Source organism: Leiobunum rupestre, chromosome 2 (assembly GCF_980474605.1).
Source record: "Leiobunum rupestre chromosome 2, qqLeiRupe1.1.hap1, whole genome shotgun sequence".
Lineage (NCBI taxonomy): Eukaryota > Metazoa > Arthropoda > Arachnida > Opiliones > Sclerosomatidae > Leiobunum > Leiobunum rupestre.
In genome coordinates, this window is record NC_143385.1 from 22,414,193 (window position 1) to 22,433,205 (window position 19,013).

General features: G+C 34.1%; 1 protein-coding gene across 1 annotated transcript; it reads left to right on the top strand.

Annotated features, from left to right (window-relative positions):
- Positions 1 to 503: 503 nt before the first annotated feature.
- Positions 504 to 13,581, top strand: LOC149956339 (uncharacterized). Its single transcript, XM_090166865.1, has 6 exons — positions 504 to 630; positions 4,436 to 4,497; positions 9,908 to 10,000; positions 10,968 to 11,057; positions 11,683 to 11,710; positions 13,384 to 13,581. The coding sequence occupies exons 1-6, from the start codon at positions 504 to 506 to the stop codon at positions 13,425 to 13,427; spliced, it is 444 nt and encodes a 147-aa protein (XP_090022991.1). The 3' UTR covers positions 13,428 to 13,581.
- The last annotated feature ends 5,432 nt before the right edge of the window (positions 13,582 to 19,013 follow it).

Consider the following 19,013-nt stretch of genomic DNA (forward strand, 5'->3'; position numbering starts at 1 on the left):
AGTGTTCTACAATACTCTCTTTCAAGTGTGATAATTCCCAATTTAGGGTACTTTACTACTTTGGAACAAAAACACTTACGAGTGTTCTAAAGAATGTGTTTTTTAATATATTTAAGACTCTTCATATACTATTTGAAAACCGTTTCTTTTAAGAGTGTTAATGCACTGTGACCCTAAATGTAGTTGGAAAAATTATTTTTTTAAATTTAATTTCATTTAAAATGTTACGCTAGTCGCTCAATATTAATAGAGGATGACTTAATAATACCCGAAAAAACAACGGTTTTTCTTCTTCCTTTGTGAATTAGTTCCTCTTTTTCATAACAAAAAAACAGCTGTTAGTAATATATTTTACAGCTCTAACGATTTAAATGTTGGAAGAATTGTTGTGTTCTATAACAATAGCATATTAATTAAAGTGAGCAAATGATATATTCGTAAGACTACATTCGAATGTATAATAACTTCGCTTCCGTGCTCGTAAAAATCATTTAGAAAATAAAATGCCGCCATATCGTTACAAATGTATTTTGCTGTTGATTTTACTGTCTCTAGTCCAAGTGTATTTAGCAGTTGAAGAAGGACACGAATATGACGAAGATCTGGAAGCCATATCGCAAGCATATTGCGGTAAGATTCTTTTAAACTATTACTTTCCGAATACGACCAGAAGTATACTGCCCATCTCTTTGGAGTGAAGTAACCACCGGGGCAGTTTACAATGCTACTTATAAAACCGTTAAATAGCGAAACATACACAACATCGTGGCCAGTGGCGGCTTAAGAAGGCTGGGTCCCCGGGGCGTTGGCAGTGTTTTGTGACACCCCCCAGGACCGTGCAGAAGTTTCCACGGGTCCGTCTTCTTCAAGTTTAATCGTTCTGATTTGCACCCCCCCCTCGAGCTTCTCCGATGGCACCCCCCTACTGCCCTGGTACCCGGGCGTACCGCCCCCCGCTTACCCCCGCCCCCCCTTAGACCGCCACTGATCGCGGCTCAAAATTTGTCTCATTCAATTGGAAAAATGTTTTTCGTAAACTCTTAGATTGTCTGCCAAGGTGTATCTTTTACACCATCTTCAGTAAAAAAGCAGTCTTAAGGGTACAATTCTTCGTCGAAGGCCCGAAATTTTGGTAAATAAGTAGCAAAATAATGAAATTACCAATACCAAGTGGTTTGATATCTTTCACCTTTACCTCAAATTTAATTAAATCAGTATATAGGCGAAAGATCCGCCGTCACGGTCAGCATTTGACAATTTTGTTTTCTGACTTCATTTTGGTTTTCATGTAGAGTTATTGATTTCAGTTTTTATTGATATGAAAATGGGGTTTGTTTTTAATTAACGTGCGTAAAAATATTGTCAAAATATTTCTACTGTAAATTTCAACATCTGTTTTTCATAGTAAGTAAAGTAAAAGTTAGCTGCATCTTCTTCTTAAAGTTAAAATGCAATCTCTCCAAAAGGTGGTGGTTCTGAAGTTGTTTGGAAGTGAAATTAATTCCAAATCAACTTTTTATACCAAATCCAAGCAATTGAACTTCTTCAATAGGGGCTTAAATAAAACATTTTCAAGGAAATCGTCAAGAAGTAATATTTCTAGAGCCAGGACCTGCAATTTACTGAACGTCGTGTTTTTTCTAAGCCTCAGGATGTCAAAAGAAAAGATACCGGGTTAAAAGGAAGCACTTGTTGCATACCGTATACATGTGAAAAGTTTCCATTATTTCAACAAGCACTATATAATCAGTAATTTGCGTGTCCTGGCTGTCGAAAATATTCTTTCTGGGCGATTACCTTAAAGATGTTTTATTGAAACGTACATTGGAAATGCCTTTCTACTGATTTATTTCTAATTAAAATATGTTGCTCAGCCTGGTCAAAGGACCAAAATTGTTCATTGTCATATTTCTTAAGCTCCCACGCTTTGTAAAGTGTCAGAAGTCAAAATTAAACAAAACTTAGTATACAGGGTCTTTTTTTTTGCTCGGAAAAGTGTTTTTTTTCAAAAACTATTTATAGTACCGATTTCAAATTTGGAAGGTAAATTCTCTATACCGGGGGACATCAGTTTGAGAAATTTGAGCGTTTTCGGTAATGTTTTTCACTAATTTTGAAAAATTATTTTTCGACCACTAGGTGCGAGATAAAAAATTTCTATTATAAAGTTGTAGGCCGTCATCGAAAACCCTTAAAAATTGTTCACTCGACGAAAAACAATTTATTTATCAGTGAAAATTCGAGCTTGAAAAATTTACAAGTTGGTGAAGCCAAATTACGATTGTTTGAAACGATAATTGAAACCGAATTACCTAATCCAGTTGAAACTTTGGTTAAAAAAACGACCGGATTTAAAAAACACGAGGCTATAGGAAAACTTTGGGAGATTAATATCAGTGTTTGATAATATTTCGAACAATGCCTCGTTATTCAGTAGCTGAGCGTACCGAGATAGTTGCCATTTACTATGGAGAAGCAGCGCAAAACCTTAGAAGAGTGACTGAAATCTTCGCAGAAAGACATCCAAATGGAGCACCATCTGTAAATACAGTAAGACGAGCAATTCACGATTTCAATCAATTTGGTAACTTGCAACCTAGGTTTCGCGGATTGGGTCAACCGGATTTAGACTTCGAGAACAATGTACTCGCGTACTTTGTGGCATATCCTCGTCACAGTTGAGCTAACGCCACTGCTGATTTGGGTTGTTCTGCAAATCGTGTGTGGAAAATTCTTCGTAAGAATCGCTATCACCCATACAGAGCTACGCTCCACCAAGGACTAATTGACGGAGACCATCAAAGACGTTATGAATTTAGCAACTGGTTACTAAATGCTGTACAAGAAGATAGACAATTTTTGCGCCATGTTTTGTTCTCCGACGAAGCGTCATTTTCTAGAGATGGGCCCTTTAATCATCAAAACAGCCATCTTTGGTCTGACATCAACCCACATTGGGGTTTTGAATATGATCACCAGGTTCAATTTGAACGGGTCAATGTTTGGGTTGGACTTGTTGGAAACCGTTTGATTGGTCCCTTTTTCCTGCCGACGAACCTCAACGGCCAAAGGTATTTACATTTTCTACAGAACGAACTGAGTGACGCAATCGACGACCTTCCATTGGCTGAAAGACGTCAGTTGTGGTTTCAGCAAGATAGCGCCCCTCCGCATTTTTCCCGGCAAGTAACTGAGCACCTCAACAACGAGTTTCCTGAAAGGTGGATAGGGAGAAATGGTCCAGTGCATTGGCCAGCAAGGTCACCTGACCTAACACCGCTGGATTATTATATCTGGGGATTCGTTAAAGCAAAGGTATACGCCACGCCCATTGAAACTAGGGAGGAACTCATTAGACGAATAATCAGTGCTTGCCGAGACGTCACACCAGAAATGGTAGAGAAAGCGTTTGAGAACTTAATTGTCCGCGCACAAACCTGTGTTGCAGCCAATGGTGATATTATTGAAAATGTTTTGTAAAAATTTATGTGAATAAAATATCTGCATTTAAAAACCAAACGTGTACATTTTTTCAAGTGTGAAAACTCTACTACGTTTGTATTAGACTTGTTCCCTTTTCAATTATCGTTTCAAACAATCGTAATTTGGCTTCACCAACTTGTAAATTTTTCAAGCTCGAATTTTCACTGATAAATAAGTTGTTTTTCGTCGAGTGAACAATTTTTAAGGGTTTTCGATGACGGCCTACAACTTTATAATAGAAATTTTTTATCTCGCACCTAGTGGTCGAAAAATAATTTTGCAAAATTGGTGAAAAACATTACCGAAAACGCTCAAATTTATCAAACTGATGTCCCCCGGTATAGAGAATTGACCTTCCAAATTTGAAATCGGTACTATTAATAGTTTTTGAAAAAAAACACTTTTCCGAGCAAAAAAAAGACCCTGTATATTAATTCGCGTTGCAGACTGTGCGTCGTGGGTTCAGGTTGACTGAGATATTATTAACTTTTCCATATTTAAAATTCAAACTACGTTCCGTATTTTTCATTTGATTTAACTTTTTGTTCTATGAATTGGTGAACTTGAATTTATTGGTCAATATGTTCCTTAAGTCAATATCAATTTGTCTGGTAATCGCCGCCCGAACATTGAAACGAAACCGATCGAGTGACTAATAATTTTTATTCACTGAATGAGGATTTTTCAATCGAGTGCTAGAAATATCGCTTTTTGAAAATAATGCTTCAAAGCGAAGCCTATCAAATGCGGTTTTTCCTGGATAAATATTATATTAAGAAACGCGCTTTTATTGACAAACAATGGTATTGTTTTAGAACAATCTAAAAGAAATACGCGATAGCGCCAAATAAAATCGGTTTGTTAGCTACCTTTTCTCAAACCGTAAACGATTAGACTCAGCTTTGCTCTGGTTTATTTCGTACTTCAGATTTTTACTGGCGTTCTTTTTCAGAAGCGAAAGATGTATGGTTGTTTTTAATATCTTGCATGGAAACAAAACGAGGCACGAACAAGGTAAGTAAGCGTACTTAACACAGACGTTACCGGATTTATATTTTAAAAAGTGATCGGTGGAAATTTATATCTAAAAAAGAAGTAGTAGATGCGCCTCTTATGAAAGAGATTAGTTCCATTCAAATGAGACAAATAACGGAAGAATCGAAAACAAAATAAGAAGTCACAATCTCTTACCGATCTTCGCAAATAAAATAACCTTGAACTGGCCCAGCTTTCATTCCCATTACGGAGATATCATAAATAGACAACTTTTAAATATTGTAAAAGGGTTTCTTTTAAATATTTATTAAAATACTTCTTTGGTAAGACCCAGAGGCTGCTTTCTATTGAAATATATTGAATGGCAACTATCACAAAAGTCAAATATTCGAAATTTATAACAATTTCTAAATTTTTGAGAAATGCTTTACCAATAATGTTAAATATAAAAAATGTTTTTAAAGCTATATAATGATATTTATTTTAAATATTTGAAATAAGCTAGTTAAAAATAAAAATATCAAAACGCGGATTAATGACTCATTTTTTTTGAAAAGCCGTAAAACGGGTCCCATTTCAAGCTGTCACGGGCTTACGAAGGTATATGTTTAGTTTTAATGACCTTGATGGAGTATTTTCTTTGTAAAAAGGTTTGTTTTTCAAATATCCGATAGAAAAGTTATTTTTCTGTCTTTCGTCACATTTTTAAATAAGAATATCTAAAATTCACTTTCAAAGCAATAAATGAAAAGAATATGAATATATGTATCAAACTGCATTAGATTTCAAACTTGTCTTCGATTTGGTTTTTAAAGACACGAATAGAGAAATACAAAAATATTTATATATGTTATATATGTTACCCTAGCAAAACGTAAAGCCTAAGCTCTGCCAGCAAAACGTAAAGCCAATTTTATTTTAGCAAACATCAATTCCAACGGACCCCGCACGTTTTATAAGGAAATGTGCTCTCCGTGAATTTTTCTGAAAATTGGCATGTAGATAGATCTCGCTGTTTCAATGGAAAAATATTTTCAAAAATCTAGCGTTCATCCTCAAGCGGGTCCTAAAGTGGTAGTCGCGAGTATAGTATAGTCTTAATTGACTAATACCACTTTAATTAAATGTTTTTTTACATATTATCGTAAGAAGTTATGTCGGCCGCATGGTTTTTTTTCTGCGCGTTTTGAGTTCAATTTCCGACGAGATGGTTTTTCAATGGTTATTTACTTTGAACCTCGTGGCCACCTAACAACGTTACAATAATGTTGTAATTCAAACGTTATTCTGAAAAATATATTACCCTGTGTTGCTTTGTAACTAGTGGTCAGAGTGTTTTTTAATCATTAATCGTGTACATGTATTTATGTTTTATGTAATCAGCGCTAGTTGAATATTATTGTCATTTAAGTTTTGTATATAACACCTCATTTTGTTGATTTTATTTTGTATAGAACCACTATCTATTTAGGAGAAAATACTTCTAAAATACTGCATATCGGTTTTTGGCTTAGCAAGGCTGGAAAGTTTGATTTAGATTTTTTAATAATTGGTTATTTTACGATTAATAATTTCTTCTTTTGAATTTATATTAAGTGTTTAATCTTTTAATCTTATAAATTCGTCACTTGAAATGGCTAAGAGAAACCGACTTAACTGCTACGTATATATGTAATATTCTAAATAATGCGGGACAAATGGCTCGTATAGATTCCGAAGAACATTTACTTAAACGTGACAATGCTATTGCTCGGCGGGAAGCAGCTGGCCGTCCTGCTATGGAAGTTGCCAATGCTACGAGATTATGCATAAACTGTCTGCGATCAATTAATAATGAAATTCGGGTGTTAGGGAACGACCCATTTTGCCTAAGGCTAAATGTATTAACGCAAACACAAAATTCAACTTGTTTGTTTTGTAACGCCGTTGAAGGTGTTCATGTTCTATCAAATGAGTGTTGAGTACAAGTTTATCTCGCGAGGGACATTTATATTCCGGAACTACTAAGGTGCTGTCAAATACATCTTGACGAGAGAGGACATATTTTCCAGTATTTGTCACCAGGAATAAGGTTCATAAGCAGACCGTATTTTTTCAACGGGCATCAACTGTCGATATTTCTTTCGTGTCTTCGGGTCACAACTAAAAATTGTGCTGATTGGCGATTTCGTGGCGAAGATAGCTTTTCCGATGAAGAGTTCAAATCTATTTCGCCAATAACTAAGGAACAATTTAGGGAGTTGTCTACTTACTGCGATCCTGTAATCGAAGGGGCGTTTCAAAGATATGTTTCAAAGAAAGATCTCTTGGTATTTTTATGCAAATTACGACAAGGGCTGTCAGATGAATTTCTGTCGGTATTATTCAACTATTCATGTAGGCAAAATATTAGTCTAACCATCGCAAAGTTTCAGAAATCATTAATTTCGTACCATCGAACATTGGGTTTCACGCAATAACGAGAGGCTTTTTTTATACGTAATCACGTAAGAGATTTTGCGAATGAATTATACAACCCGGAACCAGAAATGCGCCAAGCGATTGTTTGTATTGATGGGACTTACACCTACATTCCCAAAAGTAGCAATTTCAGAGTTTTGCGCCAGTCATATTGCGTGCACAAGCGCCGACATCTACTAAAGCCTGCTTTAATTGTTGGTACGGATGAAGACATTCTAAATGTTCAGACTCCAGAAAAAACGACGCTAGTAGTTTGAGAATGACGCCGCCGAAATGAGAAACTGGTTTCAAGACAATGACATTTTAATCGTTGACAGAGGGTACAGGAATATTCTTTCTTTATTGGAACGAGATGGAAATACGTATAAAATGCCTTCTCTAATAAGACCACACGAAAGACAACTATTGACGGAAGAAGCCAATGAATCCAGATAAGTTTCAAAATGCAGATGGGTCGTTGAGTCTAGAAGTAGGCATTACAAATCTAAGTTTAAATTGTGCGGTGGCACAATACAAATAACGCACGTAGTTCATCTTGGAGATTTTTACCGCATAGCTGGAGGCATTATGAATCGTTATCACGGTACAATAGAGATGGAAGGCGCTAAAGTAGAACTGGCGCGGACAATCCTCGAAAAAGCGCAAACTGCTAATGTCGTAAAAGCTTATGTCGAGGTAGAGCAATTGCACAGACGAAATGGTAGATGGGCACATATCGAAGTAAACCATTTTCCCCGTTTCCCTCGTTTAACATTAGAATATTTAAGAGAGCCACCGGTCGGTGTTTATCAGATTAATTTGGCTCCATTGTACATTCAAGACAAACTGCAACGAGAAAACGAGGCTTTTTTTCAAGTAGATGAACTATTTTAGAAAAATCTACCTCGAGAAAATCTACTCAAGAAATATACTACGTGGACATGGACAAAAGTATAGGAACTAGAACTTCAAACCGTGAAACTGACTCTAAAGTCAAAAGTCAGAGTAAATATAATACGAGGACATAAGACCACTTCTTAAAATTGTGACGTTGGTGTTAGACCCTTGAAACATAAAAGAAAAAAATTGACCATTTCGAATCAAGCGTGAGCAACCCTTAGGAGCGAACAGTTGAGACGATATGACATTCTATGGAAAGACATATTTGATATATATTTACGTTGTAATTGTTACTGATAAAAACATTCCCTAATACCAGAAGTTTACAATAAAATGCTTCGGGGCAAGTATTCCAATACCTATTACTCCCGTAATAATTTGATAATAGCATGTCATCTTGCGTAACCTTATCGTTGTGTAGATTCAACATTTATGTAAAATATAGTTTGCAGTCATCGCTAGATTTTGGGAGAAAAAATAAGTCACGAAACCTTATCGTTGTGTAGATTCAACATTTATGTAAAATATAGTTTGCATTTTTGACGCACTATGACTTAATGGTTGTAATCAAAAATCATCGGGAACTCGTGCTGTTTTAATGAAACTATTCCTAATCGCAAATAAATGGTGAAATCACATGCAAGATTATTTTTTATTTTGAATTCCTAAAGAAGATGGTCGTATATCTCACGGTATTACATTTTTAAGAATTATGTTTGCATTAAAACATCATTGTAACATAGTTAGGTGGTCGCAAGCTTCAAAGTAAATAACCATAGAAAAAACCCATCTCGTCCGAGAACGTCTTACGAGTTTCTTTAGAAATGTTTAAAATCCATTCTACGGAAATCCTTAAGAATTTTTATTTTAAAACGTATATTCTAAAGACTACCATTACATTTCCGTAACATTCCATAAACGTTTACTGAAGAATTCCCTTCACATTTCCTTAAATATTTCGCAAAGAATTTTAGGCAGAGATAAATGATACTGAATATTGATTATATATTTGGATTTGTTTTGCGGAATGTAAAAAATTTTACCATCTATTTCGATTTGACATCTTTCCTATGTCTCAAGCCCAGTTCACACTATGCAATTAATTGGGCCACTTAATTGAAAGCAACTAATTGCAAGCAAGAAAATTGTACAGTGTGAACAGAAAAAGTTGGAACAATGGTTACAATTTTTCTGTTCACACTATTCAATTTTCTTGCTTACAATTAGTTGGTTTCAATTAAGTGGCCCAATTAATTGTATAGTGTGAATTGGGCTTCAGAAAGTTTAATATTGGGCCGTTGTCTTTCGGAAAATAGATATATAATCAAACTTAAATTCTTTCACAACTTTACTTAATTAATGCTAAGAGTTGTGCAGATTAATTTTGCCAGTAAAACCAAATGCTTTTCTTAAATTCCCTTCCTTTTTCATACGCTTTTCACAGACCGATTTTCCCTATATTTGTCTAAACGTTGCCTCTCAAAATTTCCATTTAAATTTTTTCAGAAATCTTAAAAAATAGTTTCACGATATATTCCAAAGCGATTTCTCACAAACCTTCCCTTTAACTTCCCAAAGAGTTCTTAAGGTAGTTTTTCCAAACGTTCAAAACTCCATAGCCTACTACGAGCTTCCTTGGATTTTCTTAAGATTTCTTAAGACATTTTTTGTAGAGGCTTCGCTTTCCCCATTCCATAAAACATACTGCGGTAAACGATAATAGTTAGTGTAGGTAGCTACTGGCCTGCGTGGCATGAAGTTCTTTCCACCACCCTCCTATGCAATTTACCTCAACTTAGATCTTGGGTATAAGCTTAGCTGAATGTTTTTATTTTATTATTTGTTACAAATAAAACCAAAACTTGTCGGTGAACGAAAATAATTTTCATCCGATATTTGGTTCAAAAACATTTTTTTCTTGTAATAAATATTCAATTGAAGAGAAAGGTTGCAATGCAGTGGCAAATTCATTAATACAGATTTGGACAATATAATTAAAAATGTAACTTTTATAGGTTATCAGTTACGTTTATGCTCTTTAAAATATCACTATCCTAACCATGATTTAATACGTGCTCTTTTGACGCAGGGAGGTTTTATACCAGTAAGCTGCAAAATTAAAATTGGATACCATTTGGATGATAAAGGAATGTGCAAAGCCCTGAACAAACCTAATAAGAAGGTAACGTTTTTAAAGATAGAACTCTCTGAAATCCCGAATGCTAAATAAAGAAAGTTAAATTTTTAATAGTGTTTAAAAACAATCAATGGCTATCTCCTTCAATAAGTTAAGAGATGAGCTTCTGAAATTTAAATTTTAAAAGTAGAAATCTACTTGATCATAGTAAAAAATCATTATTTTAATTAAATCATTTTGTACATCAATATCGCCATCGGCATTAGCCAAAGTACGGCCACAAATCAGCTTTGGCTTTCTGCAGCATGAGGATTAAAGTCGCTTATGCAATTCTATGAGATTCATTTCTATTATGTTTCTTGCTTAACTTGAATCTGGCTTAAAATTAAATTGGATATATTAAATGCGGATAATTCGCTGAGCTTCAGAAATTAATTTATTAGACCAGGAATCCATACCATTACTTGGAATGCTTATCCTGCCTTATCGCGTACGGTTAGATCACTGTGATGGCTTTGGCCCCGCCTACGAGATAAAAAGTCCCCTTGGCGCGCGCTCCCCTCTCGCGTTGTGGTTTGTTAAGTTAACAAAATGTCGTCAAAAAACTGTCAGCCACATTGATACGAAAATCTGATTCGATAAGCATTCCAAGTAGAGGTATGAATTCCTGACTAGTTTACTCGGGATTTAACTGTAAAACGTTTAGTGTTGGTTTTGTCATATTTCGTCTAGTGCCTGAGGCGTGATAATTGCTCAGTTTGATTCTACAATGGCTGATTCTTCCGCATTACTTTTGATAATGCAAGATAAATTCCAATACAAATGTTTATAAAGTCAGCAAAAAATATAAGCCACCGACCATAAACGGCAAAATTGGGGAAATATTAGAAGCAGAGAGGCGTCGTCAATCACTTGGTTGAAGAACGCACGCTAAATATTCTCCGTTAAAATAAACACATTATTGTTTTTACAAGCGAACCATAAAAACCTTCATTTTTCAAACTTTTCACAGAAAAAACTCCTCGAATGTGAGCTAAGCAAATATAAATCTGAATTTGAAAACTTTCCAGAGGAATTGAAAATCTTTCGCTCAGCAGCAGAGGTAAGGTTCATTTGTCGAAATATAATTGGTTAAGTTTGTTCCCTTATACCTTGGACGAAAATCTAGAAAATTAATTTTTAAACAGTGAACGAAGAATAAAAGTTTAATACTGTGCGACATTAATCGCTCAAGTTCAAGGCAGTTGGAATAATTTTCAAGTGAAAAAATTTAGTAATAACTTACAATTGAGAAATTCTACAGTTTTAGATTTGATTATTTTGAAATATACAAAATAATTTAAAATAACTTTTACCAATTACCGAGCGAGTAAATCAAACTTTGATCAAAATCGATACGCCTTAAGTATTTTCTGGTAAAATAAAAAAAGCATAATAAAAGTAGCAAACTTAGTTGATATGATATGGCTTTGGTGGCAATCAGAACGGATGTCAGTTATATTTTGGGTCTTCTATGTTTTAAGACATTAGACTTTGAACTGAAAAAGAAATTTAAATTATTTTTTTTCTATTTTTCAATAACGTTTTTTGAGTTTCAAAATTTATTTTATTATTATCAACTATTTAATTTTAATCGTTTTATGTTTGTCTGTCACGGTGTTTCTCTTAATATTAATCTTGTGGCGTTCATTTTAAAATAATTGTATTTTTAATTTATTTTTATTAAGGATTGCCTGGAGCAGTTGAATAAGTCAGGTAAATGAAATCATCGATTTAATTAGCACTGTTAGCGTTTAAATAAAAAACCAACAATTAAATTTTAGCTAAGTTATAAAACTTCAAACAAAACAATTCTAGATAAATTCAATTTATAAAAAAAATTGCCCCCATAAAGTTTTGTTTTTTTATGAATGGTAAGTTTCAATTCACTCTCATTCTCTTCAAAAACTGGGGCTCATCAGAACTGCGCAGAAATTCTGGTAAATCTCGGGAACTTTCAAAATTAGTAATATTATTAATAATATAGGAGGAAGCAGTTGCATATTAGACATATAATTTGTTATTCGTTTGAACATATACGAACGTTATGTTCCTAACACTGTGAAGCCTACAAATTGTCGGCTTATGTTTAAACCTTGTACGAGGGTCAAACTGTTAAATACCCTTTATTAATAATATATTTATATATATTTAAAAAATATTACACGGTCTAGCAACTAAACTTTCTCTAGAAGAGAGAATATAAAAGATATGACTGGTTAGGTCGGAGTCCGTAACCAAGAAAGTTAGTCCTTTGTCCCGACGTCCCTTATATCGCGGGCCCCTCGGATGACGCTACCAGTCTCCAACCTAATTGGCTGGAGGTGAAAGCGGATTCACTGTGGTGCAATAGTAAGCGTCACCGGTAACTTTACCCCGCTCTTAACCCTTCGGGTCAGAGGTCGCCACTTTCGGAGAATTCCAAAGGTGGACGACGTGAGCGAGGATGAGTCATCCCTACCTTCCCGAGCAGCGTTGGCCCAAAACAACGAGATAACTCTCTGAAGTAAAGGGAAAGACTGTTAGGGACAAAGCCTACATTTGAGGATGCAAATGCGGGCTTTAAAACACTTATAAAATACTTCCTTGTAAAACCAGTCATAGTTAGCTAGCTAAATGGTTATCCTTATAGGAGATATGGCACTATGCGTAAGATCCTTCAATATGCAAATCTATTATTGAATTAATTTCATCTCCTTCGAGACTAATTACTTCACTTATTTGCGAAGCCACAAGAGCAAATTTCAATTAATATTTTCCGAATATTTATCTTTTCCAAAGCTTTGAGTTTCAAAATAAAATTTGAGACCAACAAATAATTTCATAGAACGTTTTACTAAACGTTGCGCATGCTTCCAATGTTAATAACTCAAAAAATATCAAAGCTTTTGTAAGAACAACTTGGTACTACAGTTACCTTTAAGTAAGCGCAGCTTTATTCTTAACTAAAGTAGCACGACTTTATCTTACCAGATATAACCATAATTTAGAATATAAGCTATTTTCATTTTAAATTATTTTTATTTTTGAAGCCGAAGAGCTATTGATTTAAAATAATTAGGACAATTTAATTTACTTAAGCTCATTTTTAAATTTTCACGAAAAGGCCTTAATGATATATGTTAATCAAAAACAATCACTAATAAGCAGCTCTCCGCTCAAGATTTTCAAAACACGCCATTTGAAGGGCCAATCTTAAGAAAGATTGTCAATTGCTGCTTTTTTTAACAGCGACGGTCGTCCTTTTGTTGTAACCGACAGAAAAATTTTAATTTTACTGGCCTTTTTCTGAAGATTTAACGTCCTTAAAGTAGAAATCGCTTCTCCAAAATCAACTAACCTTGTTAATATAATACTAATGTGAATGTTTTCATTGTCTCTATATCTAGGTTACCTGCATGGCGTTGAAGACATCCACACACGCCGTCTTTAGTTTCATTTATTTTAAATATTGAATAAACGACATTGTTGAAAATCTTGTTAAACTAATAGCACCAGGGGTCTTAACCATAAATGTTATTGAAAAAATAAACTGGATTGTTTTAAATTAAAAATCAATTAAAAGGTAATTCTCGAATCAGTTCCAACACTCTCGCTTCACTTTTAAAATATTGTTCATGGTTTTAAACAATGCCGCAGTTTAATTCTTGTTTTTAATATTAGCTTGGGAGCTTTCCAATTTTATTTAGAAATATATGCTTTGATAAATTTACTTTTTATTTCTTAAAAAAATTCCACTTTAAATTTTCGATGTACAGACTTTCTTAGATTGGTTAGCCCCTCGAGTCAATGATTCATTTAATTTTATTTTTTATAAAAATCAAAATGTTAAAATTAAATCAGTTGGTTGTCAACTTAGTCACCCGAGGACCAATAGAATCGATTCCCCGATTCCGCCGCTGATTTCAGTTCTGAAACTGGAAAATGTTTAAAAAATCAGTGACCACGTTCCCCACCAAGAAGGACAAGGAACAGATGTCATATATTCTTCTCAGTCAAACGTTTTGTGCCACTCTAAAAACAATTCTTTTTGATTGAGCTCTACATTAAATTGAACTACGAAATATCATCGGATTGGTTGTTGTTTACTTTTCCATCAAATTTAATTATCGTAATTTCCAATATATTCTACTTTTGTCAGTTGCTGACATTTATAGACAAGAACAGGCAGAGCGTTCCATTAACGAATTTTCCAAATATAAAACGAATGAACCAGACATGTCACCCGATAAAGATAAATTAAACAAATTAGTATTTAATTGTAGAATATATAAAAACTTGGTCACACGATCAAGTTACTAACAAATAACAAAAGCTGCTGTTTTAATTTAAAAAAACGCGTTTAAATCTCAAATTAGCACTATCCAAAAAATACATTTTTATCAATTTCATAAAGCGTTTTAATGTAGTTTTTAAAACTAGAGTTATCTTTTCTCAAACGTTATACTTTTTATTTAATTAATGAAAAGTATGATGATTTAAGTGATCTCTTATGAAGAAAGAGGATATGAAAATCAGAGTGCGGGACATATCTGAAAGTTACACTTTCATACAACTCGGCGAATTTATTTTATTTGTGGTTGGATAACTGGGTAAATAATAACTTCCAGTTCTCCAGAATTTTGTTTACAGTCGATGAGGCAATTTTATTTTGAGACAAAATACTTAATACGCATATCAGGCCCGAGTGCATACAATAAAACCCACGCACGAGTATTGTAAGGGCTCAACAACAACAAATTTGTCTGAACATTAGTCTAGTGTTGCATTGTATCACTAACAATACTTTGACCATGTCAAAAGATTATGAGTGACTTGCGCTTTTCAATTGCAGTAGTCTGAAAACGCCTTTTCCCCGTTTCACTCAATTTTCCCGTGGTACCTATTCCTCTCACACATAGGCGCTTATACTTCAGCGCGCCAATTTCGGAACCAATTACCGTTCAAATTTTGTCTATCGCGGTGTTTAAATTCAAGGGTTATATACATTTTTTTAAATAATTCACACATTTGCATGTCATAAAAGATCCTTACGATAAAGGTTGCCAAACGCTTAAAGCATCTGCTAATATGCTAAATATATAGGTTTCGATGGAAGCCAACAGAAGGCGTAACGATAGCATTCAGTCGCTAATAATCAACCGTTTGAGTTAATTTAAACACCGATTCGCTTCGATTTGATTGTTTATTGTTTGATCTTGAGAATCGAGTATACCCTTTGAACGCATTTCCGAAAGAAGGTCGATTTGGTATTTGGTTAAGGATTTTCGAAGTTGGAAGGTTCGATTTGATATTCGAAACTGAACCACAAATATTTTGAATCTTCGTTGCAGTTTTTAAATTACGAATCGAATAGCAATTTTGGAGAAAAATCCAATGTCAAATAGTAAGTTAAACATTCGCAGGGCCATTAGTTATTACAAGTAGGGTTTAATTATTGCTAACTCTGTCGCAGTACCGATCTCAACACTATGAAGCATTTTATGAAACGCGCTTTGCAACATATCCAGAGCTACCAGAAGAAGAGTTCAATACACTTGTTCTTTGACGAAACCCCAAGATAAAAATTAGAGGTGTCAGTTCTGGAGATCTCGGTAGCCACAGAACAGGTCCGTTCCTCTAATACATCGTTAAGAAAATTCGATGGTGAGAAAAAGAAATGAGCTAGTTAAGTTTTCTTCAAAATAATGGTTTTAGGTCAAAAGTCAGCAATAAAATGGGTATTATAATTAATAAATAATCAGCTGCATTCAGGCCCACCCTTAACCCCAAATTATCGAACGACCTTTAAAAGCATTTATTTCGGTTCTCGTGTTAAAATGCGTGAGACGGTGGTTACTGGCCCTACATGCCACGCGAGACAATGGCTCCCTACACTAACAATTAAAGTATGGAAATAGGAACCGCTTTTAACCAGTGGGGAGATAACTCATCGTAGAAGGAGTTGTTTCGTGTTTATAGTCAGTGCCACAAGCTCCTCTAGCTGCGAGGTGAAAGTGCTTACCACTCCGCCCCCCACACTCATCCTTTAACCATTCCTTATCGGGAAATTTTTCAACTTGCGCAGATAGTTTTTATTTGCGCGTTTTATCATTTGCGCGGTTTCTCAATGGTGCGGTTTCCATTTGCACAGGTCTTTCAATTCCGCGGCTGCTCACGACTTAAATATTCTATATTAAGCCTTTTTACCTTGAAAGAGGTTTTCTTTTGGCAGATTATTTTTAACATAACTTTGTTTACCATTCAACTGCGCTGCTGGTGTATTTTTAATTACCGGTCACGCTGTAAATACCAATAATTATTAAGTTTTTCTCAGATGAAATATCGCTTGTTGATTTATTGTAATGTGGCCTAAAAATTTTATTTTTGTGTCTTCTTTGAGGATCCGATGAGTCCGCAGCCATGCGGAGTGAACAACATAGTTTCTGAGGGGCAAGGGGGCAAAAGGGGGCAGTTGCCCCCAAAATTTGTGTTCAATGAATTGGAACGTGTTTGGTGTTGTTCCCGATTGTAAATATCACGCTGAGTCGAATGCGACCATCGACATGTCCATAGGACGAACCATTGTCGAGGTATGACGGAATTGGTACTGAATTACGTGTTTTTTCTCTAATATACCAAAAAAACTATATTTAAACAGCTTACGATCGGTTTGTTCGTGTATTCACTATTAAATATTCAATAATTCATGATGTTGGTTGTAAATTTGATTGTTTAAGTTGACAACGAAAGTTTAGTATTTTTTACTCTTAATTGAATTTTGCTATTAGCGCATAAAAATCAAATTAGGTGAAGGGCGATCAAGGAGTTGTCCGAATCTAATATATTTTGCCATGATTGTTACTATGGACATTTGTCAATATTCCAATATACTAGCTCATAGAAATTTTAAAATCATTTTTTTACATGTGAAAGCTAGAGAAAGGGTAATTAATAATATTAATTACATTTATTTTAAAGGAGAAGACATACTGCTAAATGTAATTATGTCTAAGGGTTATTTATTATTCGTTTATAAAAGCTTTCACTATTCCCATAACTCTTGACCAAACCCATTCTAGCTTCAAGCCCAGCACCAATTGCTTCCTTTTCCCATTCTTCAACCTTGGCTCTGCTTCTTCAATTTCCCCATTTTAAAAACAATTTCGTGTTGTAAATATCAACCAAAATTAAAAATATGTAAATAAAATTTAATATATATTCCAGAGTATGATCATTTAATACAGAACCAATTGAACGATTCACGTACTGCACAAATCACCGCACATGGGCTAAATACCTGGCTATACACCAAAACCGCAAATCAATTAAGGTGTAATTATAAGGAGCTGCACCAACTTGTATTATTACAATTCGTTTTGTGTAAATATTTTTTATATATAGAAATTGACAAAAAACATTCCTTTTATTAATATCTACAACCCAATTTTTAATTATTACATTATAAAAGAGATATATTTTCAACTTAACCTAAAAAGATAAAATAAAAAACCTTGTTAATACAAACTTTATTTGGTTTCGTAAATTTAATTATTACATATATGGTCTAGATTTATTAATAATATATTCTATTAGTAAACTGATTCAATAGACAAATTTGTATTTGAAACTTCATAAGTAAAATAGACCACTAAACATTTTTTTATAATAATGAAGGATAGTTCTATATATTATAACGATCCGCGGCCATCGTGGTAGAAAGAAGAGCAAGAAAGGAGCACGTCACAGGCATGGATTAATTTTATGGAATCAATTAAATACTGGGCTGGACATTTTTAGAGTATATGAGTTGACTTTTGAAGCATGCTGAACATTTGCAGCTACGCTAAAAATTGTCTTAACAAAGTACTCTCCTTAGGTTTAAATTAATACATTTTTGATGAAATCCGTTAAAAATTATTTAATTTATTAGTCACAATTTTTTAAATTGGAGCGAACCGAGCATAGCTTCCTTGCAGTCGATTTCACTGAACTTTAAATGTAACTCAATTTCTCGATGAACACTAAACTGATTTAAGAAATAAATTCTTTGTGAAGTAGTTAAACATTTTATTCGTGTTGTTATGGTTAAATAATACGCAAAACCTTAAATAATTTTTATAGAATGAAAAGTGGTAAAGGTTAAAAAGTACTTTTTTTTCTATTCGTTAAGTCAAGAAAAACGTTTCTTTATATATATTTATTATAAAGCATTAACCATTACAAGTTGGCAAGCCAAAATATACCTCTCCTCGGAAGAATTGTCCCTCGTGGTAGTAATCTCTCGAGATGACCCTTAAAGATATCTCCGCAATACAGAGTTACTTACTAAAAACGCAATCCCGGTTTAATCCCGCCTGTTTAAAATTTTAATTTTAATTAAAATAATTGAGACGAAACAACCGAGTTCAATTTATTCAGAATAATATAAATTAAGTAGTTACAACAGCGAGTAAGACGTACTAAAACAATGCACAATAGAATTTAAACCTATTTGCAGAATAAAATTATAAGTTAAATATAATACGAAGCAAATTTTAATGAAATAAATATCTACAGAGGGTATTTGTATTTTTCTCGCTTACGACATACTTGCCGCATCTTTAAAGCTCATTTTATTTCAACACTTGCCCTTCATGAAGATACCATAGAATAGCTTTATTCGACATCTGGTAGTGGATGACTCGCAGACTTCCTGTTGGCATTGTGACACATACCGCGTGAAAAAGACCAATACCATCCAATTTCCAATATCATATTATGACCCTCACACCCAGGAAATCAATGACTGCATTAGGAATCGTAGATGTCGAAATATCCACAACAATAAAAAATGAATTAACAAGAAGCGAAAAACTTACCATTCACAAAGCACAGAAAGCCACTTGACTTAACGACAGCTCGTATATCAATAAATGACCGTAGACGGAATAGTAAGGGCTTTTTATATATAAAACAAACGAACCGAATAGATGAACTGCATTAAACATCTTCATCGGTCAAGAAAACGTGTAAAATAAATTACGAAATAATGACGACC